This window comes from Xyrauchen texanus, chromosome 44 (assembly GCF_025860055.1).
Source record: "Xyrauchen texanus isolate HMW12.3.18 chromosome 44, RBS_HiC_50CHRs, whole genome shotgun sequence".
Classification (NCBI taxonomy): Eukaryota; Metazoa; Chordata; class Actinopteri; order Cypriniformes; family Catostomidae; genus Xyrauchen; species Xyrauchen texanus.
In genome coordinates, this window is record NC_068319.1 from 31,861,625 (window position 1) to 31,881,654 (window position 20,030).

General features: G+C 42.1%; 1 protein-coding gene across 2 annotated transcripts in view; it reads right to left on the reverse strand.

Annotated features, from left to right (window-relative positions):
- Window positions 1-1,622: 1,622 nt before the first annotated feature.
- Window positions 1,623-20,030, reverse strand: part of ankrd55 (ankyrin repeat domain 55) — a 48,435-nt gene continuing 30,027 nt past the window's right edge. For both annotated transcript variants that reach the window (XM_052116995.1, XM_052116996.1), the window contains 7 exons: window positions 18,981-19,041; window positions 17,658-17,786; window positions 17,153-17,337; window positions 15,882-16,049; window positions 7,325-7,968; window positions 4,916-5,005; window positions 1,623-3,360 (listed from right to left, as the gene is read on the reverse strand). In XM_052116995.1, coding sequence (XP_051972955.1) covers window positions 3,074-3,360; window positions 4,916-5,005; window positions 7,325-7,968; window positions 15,882-16,049; window positions 17,153-17,337; window positions 17,658-17,786; window positions 18,981-19,041 — 1,564 coding nt within the window. In that variant the 3' untranslated portion in view covers window positions 1,623-3,073. The remainder of the gene's footprint in view (window positions 3,361-4,915; window positions 5,006-7,324; window positions 7,969-15,881; window positions 16,050-17,152; window positions 17,338-17,657; window positions 17,787-18,980; window positions 19,042-20,030) is intronic.

The following is a 20,030-nucleotide window of genomic DNA, read 5'->3' on the forward strand; positions in this document are numbered from 1 at the left end:
AGATCTTGCGTTCTTTGCTTTCAAATTACGAACATCACTTAAAATGTAATTGCGCCACTCAACGCAATTGTTTACTGGGACGTATCCTAAAGACCACACCCACAAGAACATAAAGGAGTTTGATGCTGGCTGTATGACCGCAGTACATGGCATATGTGAGTGGTGTGTTCTCATTAATATCAGCCTTCCTGATCATTATTATGCTTGTGAGCATCAAAGCAGAGGATTTCAATGATACAACTGTCCACATATCAGCTCTCTATGACTCTCTGCCATATTTAATTTGATTAAAATGCTAAATATATTTTAAATGTATTGTTGAGCAGTTTGGAGACAGCACCACATAGTGGTTAATTGAAACAACATTTGATGTATCATTGCATCTTTATTATGTATCATTGCTATGTAGCGTTATGTCTGTGCGCCATACTGTAGAGATTGAATTGAATGGGTACCAGTTCAAGCACAGCTCTGGACAATATGTCAACTGTTTAGAAGATGCAATGAACATTTTTACCAGACTGTTCTTTATTTCAATTGTGTTTGATATCAGCCATATCAGCTCTCCACCCTTTTGAATTTTATTATAAAATCTTCAGAAAATGCAGAGGAAAATGTATAAAATATATATATTTTTTATTTTCATCTTGTTTAAAACCTGCTGAGTCTCAGTTTGGTATGTCTGTTTAGAACCTCTACAGCTTGTGGCTATGTAGCGTAGTGGTTGATGCATTGTACTAGTGAGCTGTTGAGATCAATATGGTGCGGTTTTTAATGATAAAATGTGGCACACTTATAGAAGTGAGCATCAATAGCCACCAGACATCATTTGGGGTCTCTAAGACAAACTCTATAGCACCACCTATAGTTCAATAGATAACCAACAGTCCTGTGTGCTGACTCTAACCTTGGAATGTTAGAGTGGCAGGCACATCATGTTAAGTTCTGGGCTATAGTTCCAAAGGTCATGGGTCATCATCCTATACCAAGTCAGGTCATCTGGGTTGGTTTCTCTTGTATTTGAGCTCTTTGTATTGTGCTTACTGAATGGTTGCAGGGCTAATAGAATTTTGATTTTCTTCTTAGTTGAAGAGTGATATTAATATGAAGTTGATCATGGTAACCGCTGTGCTTACTCTCAGCTTGGTATTTCCCTTTTGTGGTTGTCATTCATGAGGCAGCGGATTGTGCACAGAGATAGAATACGGAAAGTTACAGGTTCGTACCCTGCTCGGGGTGACTCATAAACCAATAATCAATTGCAATATACATCATAGCCACTCTTTGGGTCCTGTAGGCCAAATAGGCAATTTAGGGGGCTTGGCACCGCAATGGCTGCTTGCAGCTAATCTTATGATGTGTTATAAACTAGAGATCCAGTACAATCTGCTGCATCAGAATATCAAAGAGTATAGCAGTTGAATGAAAAAACTTTTTTCATCTACCAAATATAATGGATATAATGAATATTTTTCCTCTTCCTGGATGAGAGGCACATCAGAAGCTCCGTGGTTTGTTGTGCATCTTGAGAGCATTGTGAATGAAATATTAACAATCTTTAAGAGCTTTTTCTGAACCTCAGAAATGCCGCAACATCAAGACACTTTAACAATTCCTTTTTATTCATAGCAACAATTTACAAAAAAAACACGTGTTTGAGGTTGCTTTCACACTCGAATGCTTGGTACAAACCCGGGTTAATTTCCTTCCCTTCCCCGACTGTCATATTATTTAGGTCCAAACCGCGGTCCGACTGCATCATTAACATGAGTACAAGTGGCAGCTGTTTACTACTGTAACTAGGTTAAAACATGAGGTGTCAGCTTCACTGTGTTAAGTGAAGTATTGAAGTATGCAGGGCCGTGGGTTTGTGGGGAAATCATGACAACAGGCCCCACCGGTGTAAGCTGGTTATGACTTTAAAAAATATATAGAACATGCAAATGTGATGAGTGGATTTTTTTTTTAAGAGAAAGCACTAAAATAAGCAATATATAGCACTGAAAAATAATATGTCAGAACATTTTCACCAATCTGCTGATGTTAGGTTAAAATGTAAGAAAGCAGGGGCGCATTAACACACCGGCTTACACATGCTGAAGCCAAGTGAACCACAACTCCCAAGGAAGCCCCTACTGCAGCGGCTTCCACCCCATTATCCCCTGTCGACGTTCGTATTTATATATTTAATTTGATACATTTTTATAAAAATAAAAAAATAAATCAATTTGGATGCCCAATTCCCGCTACTTAGTTGGTCCTCGTGGTGGTGCTGTTACTCACTTCAATCTGGTCTCAGTTTCCTCGACTTCTGAGACCGTCAATCCACGCATTTTATCACGTGGCTCATTGTGCAGCGACACCACAGAGACTCATGCTACTCCGCGATCCACGCACAACTTACCACACGCCCCATTGAGAGCGAGAACCACTATTCACGACCACGAGGAGGTTACCCCATGTGACTGTACCCTCCCTAGAGAATTCGTGACTCCAAGGGTGGTAGTCAGCGTCAATACTCGCTGAGCTACCCAGGCCCCCTCTGGGAGAAATGCATCTTAGTGCATGTTCATAGAATAACATTAACTACTGATCGGGAGCATAAAATATACCATCAACAGCAGTTTACTTCTGCGATTTAAGGCGATTGTGTTAATTTCAGCAGCGATCCTTTCCAGAGTTCACACAAACCATACCCCATTCCACCTTTTCAATCGGACGCTGTTTTCAGAACTTGGGTGTGCAACTGCGAACTGCATCTGTGTTCAGAAAACAGTGTTCACATGATCCAAACTAACCGAACTTTGACATCAAATGAACCCGGGTGTGCACCAAAAGTGCTAGTGTGAAAGAATCCTAAGTGTGTCAGTAGAAGTTAAACCTTATGCATACAATACAAAAAGATCAAATTTGTAAAATTGTATGAAAAATAGCTTGTTAGGGTAAATTTTATCAAACAGTGATTCCGTTAGCATCATCATGATCTAATCTCTACCCCACCCCCCCCCCATATGACCCAATGAAACATGAACATTATCTCAATGTAAAACTTGTTAAAATCTCATCTCTGGTTTCAGCAGTGAGAAAACAAATCTCCATCAGGTTGTTGATTGTGAGGCATATGGGTTGTGAGAGGTGACGGGGTGCGTTTTCTCTGAGGTGGAATAGCAGGAAGAACTTGAATGTTCCTCAATGGTTCTCCTGTCAGAGGATTTGGGAGTGAACCAAGCAGCTGGCTCTGGGTGATTCCTGCTCTGTGCGGTTTGGATGCGAACGGAGGCGGAAGTCCAGTCAGACTTGTTCCTAGACAGGATTTTGACTTCTTCACTCCCTGGGAGACCTGGTCGGGTGGCAACGAAACTGCAGATCACATCAAAATTTGTTGTATTAAACTGACCATATGAACACTGCTCAAAAAACAGACTTGGGAATGTGTTACTCCAAAAAAAACATTAGCCATAACAATTACTAATTCTCTAAAATTGTAATTGGATTACTTATTTCTTCATGGAAAAATGTAATCACATGACTTAAAGATGTACATATGAACATAATTCATGTTGTAAATGTTTTATTCTACATAAATAATATAAATAACATTGAAAGTCAGAAACTGTAACCAGATTACAATAATGAAAATGTAATGGATTACACTACTTTTTGAGTGATACACGTAATTAGATTATAGTAACTAATTCATTTGAACTCATTAATTTGTAATCAGATTACACCCAACACAAATGGGAATTAAGTATGGGAATTATGTTTTGACCAACATCTTGTATTTTATCATCTTCAAAGTTACTCTTTGGGGGTATTTACACTTGGTCACTTTATGCATTTTTACTGATTGGATTGCTACAGTATGTGATTGAATAAGTTCCAGTTACTAATTCCTGCGCTATATGCAAATAAAACAGAGTTCACTTCCATGATTATACTAATGCTGGGCAGCTATTTTAAAGGATGGGATGTATTATTTTATTCCAAGTGACTCTGCCCCATGGGCGGGTATCTGTGTGTGTGCGCACTGTGTATTGTCACAGGTAAGATGCGTCATGCATGTAAGCTGCACTCATTTGTGTTTAGTTTCTCAGCGATCTGCATCAAATAAAAGAAGCAAAAAGTTCTGTCTCTCCTACATCATGCATCCGTTTCTTAATTTGGTATTATTTATGGCATGGCAGGAGCCCTATGCAAATACTCGGTAACAGCTGATATGTTTTACATTTTCCCTATTCCGACGTTGTTCTGTTTGGGTGGAGTAAAGTTTAAAGTACAGTATTTTTTTTATATGTATCTTGTATCATTTATCATATCATGACATTTATTTCAGAAATGCACTTATTGTAAAGTGACCTTGAGCTTTGGGAATGGCGCTATAAAAATAAAATGTATCTTCTTAAACAGCCAGATGCATTTACACTTGACCGAGTTTCGAATGGAACGTGAAAGCTCCGGAAGTGGTTTGAGTGAACGCATTTACATCTGTCTCGAATCCGTCTCGGAGGGGATTAACTCTTGGTCTTTTCATTATCAGATAGCAATCCGATCAGTAAAAATGCATGAAGTGACCAAGTTTAAATATCCCCTTTGTCTATATTACAACTCTGCACACTAGTTGGCTGCTTAACCCTCACCATACTTTCCAACTCAGTAAAAACAATTGTATTAAATATTTTGTTCTGTTACGAAATTCATTCATAGACAATTTATATTTACCTACAAAACCAATTTCAAGCATGTGAGCATAAACCTTTCATTCAAAATGTTTTCAAGATCAAACGTGTTTTGACTGATAGTCTATCATGTGAGTATAATTCTGCTTGTCTTTAGCATCATAAACATGTAAAGAGTGTTATGAATGCATGGACATATCAGAGATGTAATGTGAGATTTTAAGCATGAAACATACATCTGTGTGTGCAGTGGTCACGGATTGGAGCGAGACTGTTTCGTATGAGGGCAGATTCTCTAACCTTCAGAGGTAAAAGATGATTTTGAGCTGTTTAGAAAAGAAAAAATAAGAACAAATTTGACAGGTTTATAGTTGTGGATGCACATGATTTTTACCATACAGTGAATGGGTGATTCTTCAAAGGAAGGGCTATTCAAAATCTGGAAAATCTGAATTTTTCAAACCAATGTATGATCAATGTAAAAAGATTTTTCAAATGTCGTGGAATAAAGATGTCATCATGTCCTTGATCAGCCTTCAAGTGAATTTTTGCTATTGTTTATGATGTTAATGACATTTCATGACAGTTGAGAAAATATAGTTATAAAATATAAAGTCTGTCAGGGGGTGGGGTACCCCTGAGCATTTCTGGGCGACACTACCGCCATCACAAAAGAGCTGCCGGTCTGCAAGAGTTGTCACCAGTACTGTGTACCTGCTCACTTTGAGCACTGGCTATGATGAAGTTCTTAGAAAGAATTAATTTTAATATAGATGGGAAAAGAAAAAGGCATGGTAGGGGAAAAGCCCAAAGTAAAAAAACAGGCAAATATAACGGTCCGTGTGATGCTTTGCAGTTGATTGTTCAGACCATACCAATCCAAAGAGAAAAATGGGTTAAAACTTTCATTATTCCTTTTTTCCGGTAAATTTATGGATGGATAACTGACTTTTTCCTCTCCTTTTCTTCAATTTTACTTTTAGTAATTTTGACTTAAGAAATTATTTTTTGAATATATGACTTTCACAAATTTCCTATTTTTAAATGTTTGCATCTTGCAAGTTGCGTTGTGGGCTGTACCATTACCACGGGTTCGGGTATGTGTGTGGGCTGGGGAACAGACTGCTTATTACTGCAGAGATGTTCAGAAGTAGCTTAAAAGGATGCAGGTGTCATGAGTAGTTGCTGAGATGAGACGGGAGACATAGGATCTATTTGCAGGCTTTAAAATAAAATACGACAGTGAAGCAAACAAACCGGAACTCAAAACAACAACAAACAACAACTGACAAATGAATGCAAAAACTAAAGGTTATTTATAAAGACAAGAACTAATGAAGAAATGTAAAACAGTTGAGAACAATGAGGAACAGATGGCAGTGATGAGGGCAGTGCATACTGGGTAACGTAGTCCGGGTGAAACACTTCAAAATAGAGTCCTAGGAAACAAGAGGGAGACAGACTGTTACAGCAGGGGTCAGAAACCTATGGCAAGCATGCCACCATAGGCAGGCAGTGTGGTAATTATTGGTACACAGGCGATAGCGAGAGAGTTGACTCACTCCAAGGAATTACATTAATCTATTCTCTTGGATCTATACTTGTGCATTAATACATTTTTATGGAATTAAGTTGTCATAACAGCGGCCTATTCATTAAAGAACTGCCGTTCTGGTTGGCTAGTCCAGCCAGCCACTATTGCGATAAAGAGTCCCGAATTTTGCACTTTCCAAAATAAATACATGAATTTATTATAATGGTTCTATTCTTATGTAGCCTGTTAACTACTTCATATTTTCAGAATTCAGAGATCCTTACTTGGCAATTTTCTATTTAGAAATGAATATCGTACAAGGAGAAATCAATTTGCAAGTAAGCTTAATACAAAGGCCTTAATACATAAGAAATTATTAATAACCCTAAATTAAAAAGGAAATCAATAGCCATTCAGGAGAGATCGCCACCCTATATTGTAAGAATGCTTATTATTGTAAGAGTTGGACTGAATCATGTAAACCTTCAGTGAGGGCTTTTATCCGCCAGGCGGATTCTCACTATCGCCTTGTGTCAAATATTACCACACTGCGTGCCAATGGTGGTATGCTTGCCATAGGTTTCTGACCCTTCATCATTTTAAGCCTCTCCTGAACATCCCAGCAGTCTGTTCCCCAGCCCACACACATCCGTGGTAATGGTACAGCTCACAGCACAACTTGCAAGACTCAAAAAGTTAAAAATAGAAAATTGGTGGTGGCAAGTCATATATTCAAAAAATAATTTATTAAGTCAAAAAATAGAAAAAGTACAATTGAAGAAAAGGAGAGGTAAATTTGTAAAGTAACCGGAAAAAATAAATAATGAAAATGTTCAAACAATTTTTACATTTTACATTTTTTACCATTGGTATGTTCTGAAAAATCAACTGTAAAGCGTTACACGTACCTATAACCATTCAACACTTTTAAAAACGAGAAAAAGTAATAAAAGAGATGCATTAAAAGTTTAAAACTATTATAATCTCTCACTAAAAACTAAAATGATGAAAACACTGTTTTCTTTCAAATCATCCTAGGGGGCAGAAAAGTTCCCCTTATTGAAGAATCACCCATATATAGACATTTATAGACACAGTGTATGTATCCTACCCTGGTCATTTCTCTGTATGTATGGTATGTGATTTGAGCACAGCACATTTAAAGGACTTGAAGTTTCATGCAGTAGTTTATCAAGCAGACGATCAGATGGAGCTGAGATCCACGCCTTGTGACTCAGTATTTGATTGGATTCAGTCTTCCATGCCTGTCCGAGAGCTATTTGAGCCTTAGTTTTACCATCAAATAGGTCATGCTCGCTCTTGCTCTTCTGCGACCTATGTGCTAAATGTCCAACCACATGACCTGAGGCGGTTCTGTGGGCCTGTGTATTCACCAGCAACGTCTTTCCCAGCATGATCGGAGGAAGACTCTGTGTGCGTATAGGTGGGAGACTTTTGAAATCCTTACTGGAAGCGTCCTCGACCAGCTGGGCTTTCTCAGACTCATCGTTTCGTTTTCTGACAGTAGAGCCGTTTTCACTCTCGTCTCTTTTGAGTTCAGCGAGACAATCGAACATTGTTACGATGTCATCCACTTCAGATGTTTCCTCTTTGAGTTGACACTCTTGACTCAAGTCTGTCTGCTGTGAAGGGTGCAGCTCTTTCTTCTTTTTGCAGAAGATGTGGTTCAGCATGCGGAATTTCCCCTCCTTGCGTATAGAAGAGCTGCTGTTCGATGGCCTACTTGACTCAGACCTGTAGAAATACGAGCATCTTTACTTTTAGAAGTATTTCATAGAAACAGTTCCAGAACGAACCTCATGAAAACTTGTCCTAGTCATATTTTAACAAATAATTAAAAAAAAAAGATTAATAAAAGAATGAAAATATTATCTTAGATTTGGCATTGTTTTTATGACAACTAAGCACCCCAAAATTCTCATTACTGTAATGGGTCTGGACATTTTATGATTAAGTTAATTCTGTAATGTGTATCATTTTCATTATTCTCAATGGTGATTCCCATTACAGTAATAAAGATAATATATATTTTACAACTTAAATATTATTTTTCTCACATAAACTGAGATTTTTATTTACATTAATAATTGGGGGGACTGTGCTTAATTGTCAAGAAAATATGTCATATATTAATGGTCCTAAAAAATGGGGGCCTGGGTAGCTCAGCGAGTATTGACACTGACTACCACCCCTGGAGTCTCGAATTCTAATCCAGGGCATTCTGAGTGAATCTAGTCAGGCTTCCTAAACAACCAAATTGGCCTGGTTGCTAGGGAGGGTAGTCACATGGGGTAACCTCCTCGTGGTCGCTACAATGTGTGGTTCTCGCTCTTGGTGGGGCACGTGGTGAGTTGTGCGTGGATGCCGCAGAGTATAGCGTGGGCCTTCACATGTGCTACGTCTCCACAGTAACGCACTCAACAAGCCACGAGATAAGATGCGCAGATTGACGGTCTCAGACAGGTTGATGTTCAAATACCTTCTCACTCCCAGCTTAAAAGACAGAAACAATTGTAATAAAACACCTGTACACTGCAGCTCTGTGGCACTTTCTCAGGATGAATCGCCCTGTTTGTTTTGAACATCCAGCCTGGTACAACAACATTGGCTCAGCCAATCGCATAGGTTTGGGGAAGAACTATCTGATAAAGGGTATATTCAGAATTCTGTTTGCAATTCTGTTTGGTGATGCTAGTGTCACAGAAATGACACACTTAAGCTTTAAGAAACTTTAATGTCTTTTATTCTTTTGATTTCGGGTGAAATATGACCCGAAAGGTGAAAGATACACCCTCCTATATAGTAGACCTAAATGGTACAGGACTTAATGATTGTGATCTATTTTTGGTGGCATTATTTTAAAGCTACATTATTTATTCACCCCTGGAGTTGCAAGTTCAAATCCAGGCACCAATCTACCCTCCCTAGCAACTAAATTGACCCGGTTGCTAGGGAGGGTAGATTCACATGGGGTAACCTCCTCGTGGTCAAGATTAGTGGTTCTCGCTCTCAATGGGGCACGTGGTAAATTGTGCATTGATCGCGGAGAGTAGCATGAGTCGTGCCGTGCCGTGAGTCTCCGCAGTATCATGTACAATGAGTCACGTGATAAGATGTGTGGATTGTCATCTCAGAAGACAGTCAATCCGCCACCCGGATTGAGGTGAGTAACCCCATCACCACGAGGACCTACTAAGTAGTGGAAATTGGGCATTCCAAATTGGGAGAAATGGGGATAAAAACTTAAAATAAAAAAGCTACATCATTTTTGAGAAGCAAACAAACAAATATAGCAACGTGTTGCTACTACGGTGAATATGTCATTAACAACCAAGCAATTCTAAAGAGAGGGAAGTATTCAAACATTGGTTATATAAAGTTTAAAAAATTTTATACAAATTTTAAGTGGGCCAATATTTGTTTAAAAAAAAATCAACCATCTGTTTAAATTGTAAGTGTTACTAAATGAAAGAAAAATTCATAATTCTTCCAAGCCATAGTGCCCAAAAGAAAAATTGGGCTTTAAAATAAAATCTTTATTCTTTTTCATTTTTATTTTATATTTATTTTGTATTTATTTCATATGAGGTTTGCCATTCTTGCACCCCTGTAAACAAAATTTGAGTCACGTCTTAATTAATCTATAAGAATTAAATAAACTTCTACCACAGGGCTTTTGAATGCTAGATTCTGATTGGTTGACAGATGTTCTTAGGTGTGCAATTATTTTTCAGTAAACGCACAGCTATGAAGTAGTTTCAAGTCTTTACTGCATAACGGTATCATTTCACTTTGTCAAATTATTTTGGCTATTTCAAAGAGCTGTACAGGCTACCACAGCAAAATAACCAACATGCAGTGGCTAAGTAAATCAAATAAGAATGACAGACAATGTCTATAATATCCAAAATGTATTTTAATATCTCTGGAAAGCCCCCTCGCCCTCCTCTCTCACAGGCAATTGGTATTGGTGTCAACGCAACCCCGGGACTTAATAAAACAGTTTAGCAACTTAACCTCCATTCAAGAAACATAGGGAACATCTTTTTAGGAACATATGTTGTTTTTTGTTTTTCTTATTGATAAACTAATATTTCCCATATAGGGATGTAAACAGTTAACCGATTGACCGGCATTAACAATTTTTTTAATTAAGAGGTTAATCTGAACAGTTCGCTCAAGGAGCGGTTGCCACCGGCGACTCGCCGCTGGACGCTCCTCGAATTCGTGGAGGAGACTCTACTAGTCTGCGGCTCGCCGTTCACTGTGGGCGTAGTTGAAGAGAGCCCTACCTCTCCTCCCACAGTGGTCACCCCCCAGTCTTCCATGGCTCGTCCCTTCATGCCTGCCACGGCCAATGAGCCAACGCCCATGCCTGCCAGCGAGCCAACGCCCACGCCTGCCTCGGCCAAAGAGCCAGCGTTGCCAGCTTTGTCCGCCAGGAGGAGGAGAAGAGGAAAGGCTTCTGCTTCCCAGTCTCCGCCTGCCACGGTCAGCGAGCCAGAGCCCACGCCTGCCACGGTCAGCGAGCCAGAGCCCATGCCTGCCACGGTCAGCGAGCCAAGTCAAGTCAAGTCAAGTCAAGTGGTTTTTATTGTCGTTTCAACCATATACAGTTAGTACAGTACACAGCAAAACGAGACAACGTTCCTCCAGGACCATGGTGCTACATAAAAACAACAAAGGACCAACATAGGACCACATGAGACTACACAACGAAATAAAATACCTATATAAACTACCTATATATACCTATATAAAGTGCACATGCAAACATGTGCAAAAAGTACAGGACAGTACAACAAATTACTGACAATGAACAGGACAATAGACAGTGCAGCGCCGACCAGTACTTAGTAGTGCAAAAAGATGACAGTTTCTAAAAATGTAAACATAACATACTATGAGATAATGTTCTATGCACATAGCAGTTATTGAGGTAGCAGACAGTTATAAAGTGACAGTTATTAAAGTGCAACTCAGGACACGTGTATGTCAAACCAGTCTCTGAGTATTGAGAAGTCTGATGGCTTGGGGGAAGAAGCTGTTACACAGTCTGGCCGTGAGGGCCCGAATGCTTCGGTACCTCTTGCCAGACGGGAGGAGGGTAAAGAGTTTGTGTGAGGGGTGTGTGGGGTCGTCCACAATGCTGGTTCCTTTCCGGATACAGTGTTTTTTGTAAATGTCTTTGATGGAGGGAAGAGAGACCCCAATGATCTTCTCAGCTGTCCTCACTATCCTCTGCAGGGCTTTGCGGTCCGAAACGGTGCAAGTCCCAAACCAGGCAGTGATGCAGCTGCTCAGGATGCTCTCAATAGTCCCTCTATAGAATGTAGTGAGGATGGGGGTTGGGAGATGTGCTTTCCTCAGCCTTCGAAGAAAGTAGAGACGCTGCTGGGCTTTCTTGGTGATAGAGCTGGTGTTGAGGGACCAGGTGAGGTTCTCCGCCAGGTGAACACCAAGAAATTTGGTGCTCTTGACGATCTCCACAGAGGAGCCGTCGATGTTCAGCGGAGTGTGTTCACCTTGTGCTCTCCTAAAGTCAACAACCATCTCTTTTGTTTTGTCGACATTCAGGGACAGGTTGTTGGCTCTACACCAGTTCGTCAGCAGCTGCACCTCCTCTCTGTATGCTGACTCGTTGTTCTTGCTGATGAGACCCACCACAGTCGTGTCATCGGCGAACTTGATGAAGTGATTCGAGCTGTGCATTGCTGCACAGTCGTGAGTCAGCAGAGTGAACAGCAGTGGACTGAGCACACAGCCCTGGGGGCCCCAGTGCTCAGTGTGGTGGTGGTGGAGATGCTGTTCCCGATCCGGACTGACTGAGGTCTCCCAGTCAGGAAGTCCAGGATCCAGTTGCAGAGGGAGGTGTCCAGGCCCAGCAGGTTCAGCTTTCCAATCAGGTGCTGGGGAATGATTGTGTTGAATGCTGAGCTGAAATCTATGAACAGCATTCGAACGTATGAGTCCTTATTGTCTAGGTGGGTGAGGGCCAGATGGAGGGTTGTGGTGATGGCATCGTCCGTTGAACGGTTTGAACGATACGCAAACTGCAGTGGGTCTAGTGAGGGGGCAGCTGGGTCTTAATCTGCCTCATGACGAGCCTCTCGAAGCACTTCATGATGATGGGTGTAAGTGCGACGGGACGGTAGTCGTTGAGGCAGGACACTGAAGACTTCTTTGGCATGGGGATGATGGTGGTGGCCTTGAAGCACGTTGGAACAACGGCGCTGCTCAGAGAGATGTTGAAGATGTCGGTAAGAACATCTGCTAGCTGGTCTGCACATCCTCTGAGCACTCTGCCAGGAATGTTGTCTGGTCCAGCAGCCTTCCGTGGGTTGACTCTACGTAGAGTTTTCCTCACATCTGCCGTGGTAAGACAGAGCACCTGGTCGTTGGGAGGAGGGGTGGACTTCCTCGCCATCACGTCGTTCTGCACTTCAAACCGAGCGTAGAAGTCGTTCAGCGCATCTGGAAGGGAGGCATCTTTGTCACAGGCAACTGATGTTGTCCTGTAGTTGGTGATGGCCTGGATGCCCTGCCACATGCGCCGCGTGTCACCGCTGTCCTGGAAGTGACTGTGGATTCTCTGGGCCTGTCGCGCTTTGCCTCTCTGATTGCCCGTGACAGTTTGGCCCTAGCTGTTCTTAGGGCTGCCTTATCGCCTGCTCTGAAGGCGGAGTCTCGGGACCTCAGCAGCGTGCGCACCTCCGCAGTCATCCACGGCTTCTGGTTGGAGCGTGTGGTGATGGTCTTGGAGAAAGTGACATCATCAATGCACTTGCTGATGTAGCTGGTCACTGATGCTGTGTATTCCTCCAAGTTGGTAGAATCGCCATATGTTGCAGCCTCCCTGAACATGTGCCAGTCAGTACACTCAAAACAGTCCTGAAGAGCAGAGATGGCTCCTGCTGGCCAGGTTTTCACCTGCTTCTGAAGCGGTTTTGTGCGTCTGACGAGCGGTCTGTATGCTGGAATTAACATAACAGAGATGTGGTCTGAGTAGCCGAGGTGGGGCGGGGCTCCGCCCGTGCAGCGCCTGGGATGTTCGTGTAAACAAGATCAAGCGCGTTCGCCCCTCTCGTTGCAAAGTCCACATACTGATGGAATTTAGGGAGCACTGTCTTGAGATTTGCATGGTTGAAATCTCCGGCGACAATAAACAGTCCGTCGGGGTGAGCGTTCTGCAGTTCGCTCATAGCCCCATACAGTTCACAGAGCGCTTCCTTAGCGTTAGCGCTGGGGAATGTAAACTCCGGTTATGCAAACAGTGGTGAATTCCCGTGGTAGATAAAAAGGTCTGCATCTAACAGTCACAAGCTCCAACAGCGATGAACAGTAACTAGAGACTAGCATAGAGTTCTTTCACCATTCCGTGTTGATGTAAACACACAAGCCACCACCGCGAGTCTTACCGCAGAGAGCTGTATTTCTGTCGGTACGAAACGAGGCGAGCCCGTCTAGCTGAATGGCGGCATCCGGAACTCTGTCGCTGAGCCACGTCTCCGTGAAAACAAAGACGCAGCTGTCTCTAAACTCACACTGCGTAGCCTGCTGGAGTCGGATATAGTCCAGTTTATTGTCCAGGGAGCAAACATTTGAGAGCAGGATAGACGGGAGAGCCGGCCGGCTAGGGTTTGTTTTTAGACTAACATGGACCCCCGCCCTCTTTCCGCGCTTCCGCTTTCTCGCACACCGCTTACGACGTCCTCTCCCCCGGCCACCGGCATTAGGCGACGCCGAGGGCTGGAGGCCTGGTCTCCGCAGCAAGCCGAGTACGCGTAGCGCCTCCTGCAGGTCATCATGCAGCTTGGTTTTTGCATGAGTCTTATATTTGAGTAGTGTCTGGCGATGGTAGACACGAACACTGGTTGCTCCGATGTCCATGTGTTGCAAAAGTCGGGCTTTTTTAACAAAAATAGCACCATTGTGGATCCGGAGTGGCCGCTGCGTGCTACCGCGCCGCCATCTTGGATTTGGAACCAGAGCCCACGCCTGCCACGGTCAGCGAGCCAGCGTTGTCAGCCTCGTCTGCCCGGAGGAGGAGGAGAAGAGGAAAGACTTCTACTCTCCAGCCTCCGCCTTCCACGGCTCCGTCCACAGAACCTCCCATGGCTCTGCCTCCAATGTTCAGTGAACCAGAGCTCACGCATGCCATGATCAACAATCAACGCCTGTAGCCTCGACCGCCAGTGAGCCAGCGCCTGTAGCCTCGACCGCCAGTGAGCCAGCGCCTGTAGCCTCGACCGCCAGTGAGCCAGCTTCGCCTCCAGAGCCACCCAGGGCTCCGCCTCTCAAGCTTTCCACTGCTCCGCCCGCGAGCCTTCCAGAGCCCCGCCTCCAGAGCCTTCCACGGCGCCACCTCCTTAGCCTCCCACGGCTCCGCCTTCCACGGCTCCACCTCCTGAGCCTCCCTCAGCTCCGCCTCCAGAGCCTTCCACGGCTCCGCCTCCTGAGCCTTCTACAACGTCACCTCCTGAGCCTTCCATGGCTCCGCCTCCTGAGCCTTCTACGACGTCGCCTCCTGAGCCTTCCACGGCTCCGCTTCCCACAGCTCCACCTCCTCAGCCTCCCTCCCACTGCCCCGCCTCCCACGGCTCCGCCTCCTGAGCCTCCCATGGCTCCGCCTACCATGGCTCCATCTCCAGAGCCTTCTACGGTTCCGCCTCCAGAGCCTTCCATGACTCCACCTTCCACGGCTCGGTCCCCAGAACTCTCACGTCTGGAAGCTGCTCCTTTGAGGGGGGGGGATGTCACGATCCCCTGTTGTCTGCCCCGTGTTTCACTTGTCACCTGTTATAAACTACACTTCCCATAATTCCCTGCCCTCATCACTGCCCATGCACTTCATTGTTCTCACCTGCATGTCGTTTAGTCATCATTGTGTTTGTGTATTTAAAACCTGTTTGTTCACCAGTCATTGTCGGTCGTTGAATGTAGATGTTTGGATGTGTTTGTTCCTGTGATTTGTTATCCTTGGTCTCCGTAGATGTTTATCCTGCCTGTTTACCCTTTGGATGTTTTTCGTGTTTTTGTTTTATTTTCCCATCGTGGTCGTATTTGTTCCAGTCTTGTTTGTCTTCATCAGTTTGAATAAAAACCGCGTTTAGATCCTCACACCTCGTCTGCCCTCGTCTGCCTTCATAACAGTAATTAAGTAGATTTTCCTCAGGAATTGTACTTTTTTAAGTAGTTTAAAAATTGAATACTTTTACTTGAGTACATTTTAAGTGCTGTAACTGTACTTTTACTGCGCTATTTTCCCACCGTCTGTGTTCGCTACTTCCCTGTCCTGATTTTATTTTTAACTATCAACGTGATTGGCTAGGGAGAGTCTCTAGACTCTCATCCCATCAAATCACACGTAAAAAAACTTAAACGGCAGCTGTAGATCTGGCACCAACTGTGGAGGATGCCTTAAGCACATTTCAACGCCTGAACATCACGGCAGCACCTAAAAGGGCTTTTCGCAGTGAAAAAGTCAAATTGCTTGACTGTGTTATGTGAGTTTATCTTGCTCAAGCCAGATATCAGCATTAATCCTGCCTCTAATTTGAAGAAAATTAATATTTCTGCTTACTACATTCTGTGTCTATAACTTAGCCTGAAATTTAACTATCTATCACTAGCTATCTAAGACTAACCTGTTTTCAGTGGAGAGGAGTTTGATGCTGGCTGTATGACCGCAGTACATGGCATATGTGAGTGGTGTGTTCTCATTAATATCTCGAGGGCTGGGCTCCACTCCCAACTCCAACAACACCTGCACACAATCATCTTTACCTGCAGCTGCGGCCCAGTGAAGAGGGGTCCTGATAGAAGATAGAACATTATGCTGTTCAATAAGAAGGGATGTTAATTAAACAGTTAAGGATATGAAATCATTACAATAGAAATTGTAGAACTAAACTGTTACTAAAATCAGCCTTCCTGATCATTATTATGCTTGTGAGCAAAGCATTTAACTCCGGTCGGTCAGCTAGAGGGTAAGGGTTTGCCTTTTTAGCTCCAGCAGTTCGCCTCTGCTGATAGATGCCGTAACTACACCATTCTCCGTAAAAAATAATATTTCTTCATTGACAGCCATTTAAAAGTGGTCATGTATTCTAAGTACTGGTACACTTTTTTTGAAAAACTGAAAACGGTGTGGTGGTTGAGCAAGACACTTAACTCCAGGTTGCTCCGGGGGGATTGTCCCTGTAATAAGTGCACTGTAAGTCGCTTTGGATAAAAGCGTCTGCCAAATGCATAAATGTTTGATTCTCTGGTTTACTGGGCTTGTTCAACATAATCTCATGACAATTCGTATGAGATGGCAAAATCATAAAATATCACATGACTTGGCTTTTATGAAAAGGTACTACTATTAGAACAAGCAATCATTCACTTCCCTCGTCTCATTCCAAACCCCAGTGTTGGTACACAACACTGAATTTCCTATTAAAACATTGCTAATGTTAAGGGTTTGGGTAAAGCGTTACACTTTATGTTTATGTTTGGGGTTAAACTTAGGAAAAATCCTAATAACATAATTTGTTGGTTTGTTAACTTGTTGAATGTTTTTGGACAAGGCAACTTGCATGATTTCTTATGATTTTGCTATCTTGTACTATTTTTACAACTTGTCATGAGATCACGATGGCTTGTTTCTTAAAAACACACGGCCCATGAACAGTACTTGTGAAATCGACATGGAAAAAATCTTGTACACTTGTTCACATGGATATTTCCTGTATGAAAAATAAGTCCTAATCACAAGAATACATGACAGAAAAAAAGTTATAAAAATGCATGGCCTTTTATGGCTTCGGTAATTATGACCGGTAAACAAGATAATCATAAACACTTGAAATGAAACCTGATGTAAAACTAATGTGATATGAGATATGAACCACTCAATATCACACAGCATTACCGCTCATCCACATCTAGAGCCTGCAGATTGGTCTCAGCAATGCGAGACAGTTCATAAATGATGTCACTGAATCCCGCAGCTGCGGCGATATGAACGCATGTCTTCCCATTCTCATCATCGTAATTGATCACAGACGAGCCCAGATGATGCTCAAGAATGAGGGAACACATTAACCGACTGCCACTCTGCCAGACAGTGAAAAAACACACAAAAATAACCCTAGTAAATGATGCACATTCAAAAATTGATAGATCAATATCATTGGATCAGTAAAATACAGTATAAGCCAGGTAAGTAGGGCTAACAGAAGGGGGAAGAAATAAAAAAAAGGCTGTCATTCATTTGCGTTGGACACTCTCATGTAGAAGCATTTATGTTATGTTCTCTCTGAATTCTATTCAAAAAATTTTCACCATTTATCACTCAGACTCACTGATGAAAATGGCGAGGGTAAGCATGCTTACTACAATGTGTGAGAAAGTGTGTTTTCTTTCATTATTGATACCTGCACAGCCCAGTGCAGAGCTGTCTTAAAGTCTTTGTCCACAAGTGTTGGATCGGCTCCCTTCTGCAGCAGGGCCTGCACATGCTCTGGTCGGTTATGAAAAGACGCCCAATGAAGAGCTGTCATTCCCTAACAAATCAAATCAAAATCAAAATCAAATCACTTTATTGTCACACTACCATGTACACAAGTGCAACAGTAGGTGAAAGTCTTGTGTGCAGTTCCGAGCAACATAGCAGTCATGACAGTGACGAGACATATACCAATTTACAATAAACAACATATTTACACAACAACAATTTACATATCAAATGTACACATACTTACACAAAACAATTTACAAATCAGATGTACGCATACTTACACAACACAATAATTATATACAATGCAGAATATAGAACAGAATATACAATACAATACAATAAGTGGGAGTATATGAAATATATATGTGTATATATATATATATAGCAGTTGTATTGAGGAGAATATGTTGACAGTCCAGTGTGAGATTATAGCTGAATAAAGTGCAGTGCTAAAGCACAATCAGAGGGTAACACAGGTACACTCTACCAAGTGTTAATGTGTTGCTTTGCTTTCTAGTAAGACAGACGAGGAGAACGTTTCTTTAATGCACCAGTACAGAAATTGCAATGCCCTTGAGTTGACGCTGAAAGAAGCAACGGATTGTGAGTGATTTCATGAACAACACTAATGTGAAGTGAATATTTACACTCACAGAGCACTTTATTAGGAACACTATGGTCATGGTTTTCTACTGTTGTTGCCCATACGCCTCAAGGTTTGATGTGTTGAGCATTCTGAGATGCTCTTCTCACTACAATTGAGTTGTTATCCGAGTTACCGTAGCCTTTCTGTCAGCTCGAACAAGTCTGGCCATTCTCTGTTGACCACTCTCATCAATAAGTCATTTCCATCCACAGAACTGGCACCATTCAGAGTAAATTGTAGAGACTGTTGTGTGTGAAAATCCCAGGAGATCAACAGTTACAGAAATACTCAAACCAGCCTGTCTGGCACCAACAATAATGTCACTGTCGAAATCACTGAGTTCAAATTTTTTTCCCATTCTGACGGTTGATATGAACATTAACTGACCCATATCTGCACGATTTTATGCACTGCATGGCTGCCACATGTACAGGTGTTCCCAATAAAATGCATAATAACTATTCCTTTTGAATGAGTGAAGGCAGTGTTATAACTCATTTCTTCACTTAACTGTCACGTTCCTTTTCTTCAAACTGTAAACGACTTTGCTTGAGTGAACATTTGGAGAGTTTGCAATCATCTGGTTTGTCTCACCTCATTATCTTGATGATTTATTTCACACAGTGTTGACTGCTGTAGTAGCACAGCCATGAGTCTGAAACAAACAAGCAAAACTGTCTTTACTTACAAGCATCATAATACCGCCAATGCTTTAATCAATTTTAAGGGTAAATATACAGTGGGGTCCAAAAGTATGAGACCACTTTGAAAATCAGTTTTCTTTTCCATTTTTTTTTTCATTTAAACCTCAAAATAAACAGAAAGATTTAGAATTTTTGTTGTGCTTGTACTTGTGCTGTGGCTCAGGTGTTAGAACGGGTCTAATCGCATGGAAATCGTGGAGAAATCTGTGAGCTTCAAGGATGGACATTATAGTTTGAAGCTGCCTTTCAAAAACTAAGACGTTGTCATGTCTAACAATCTTAACATTGCCAAACAGCGTCTTGTTGGGATCAAAAGAAAGTTTGAAAAGAATGTAAAGTTTCAACAAGAATATACAGACTTCCTCGATGATGCTGAGAAGGTGCCAGTGCATAATTTGGATTGATGTGGTAGTAAGGTTTGGTATGTTGCACATCATGGTGTGTACCATCCTCGTAAAGGCAAGCTACGAGTGGTATTTGACTGTGGAGCAGAATACCAAGGCACATCTTTAAACAGTCAACTACTACAAGGCCTAAACCTCACAAGCTCTTTAATTTGAGGTTCAGACAGGAACTTGTTGCTTTCATAACTGATATTAGAGCAATGTTTTACCAGGTCAAAGTGGCAGAGGAAAACCAAGACTTTCTTCTCTTCCTGTGGTGGCCAGGTGGAGATGTTAAACAAGATGTTGCTGTCTTCCGAATGACTGTAAAGTAGCTCATTACCAACAAGAGATGGTTAATTGGACCAGAGTTTTTAAGAGAACCAGTTTCAAAGTGGTCAAATGACAACATTGAGTCAAACATTGTTGATGGTGATCCAGAACTAAAGAAAGAGCTCTCAACAAATGTTGTAAATGTTGAGGACACCAATAATGCAACTCATGGGCTGATCAATTACTTTTCTGATTGGAAAAGACTCAAAACAGAAAATTCTACT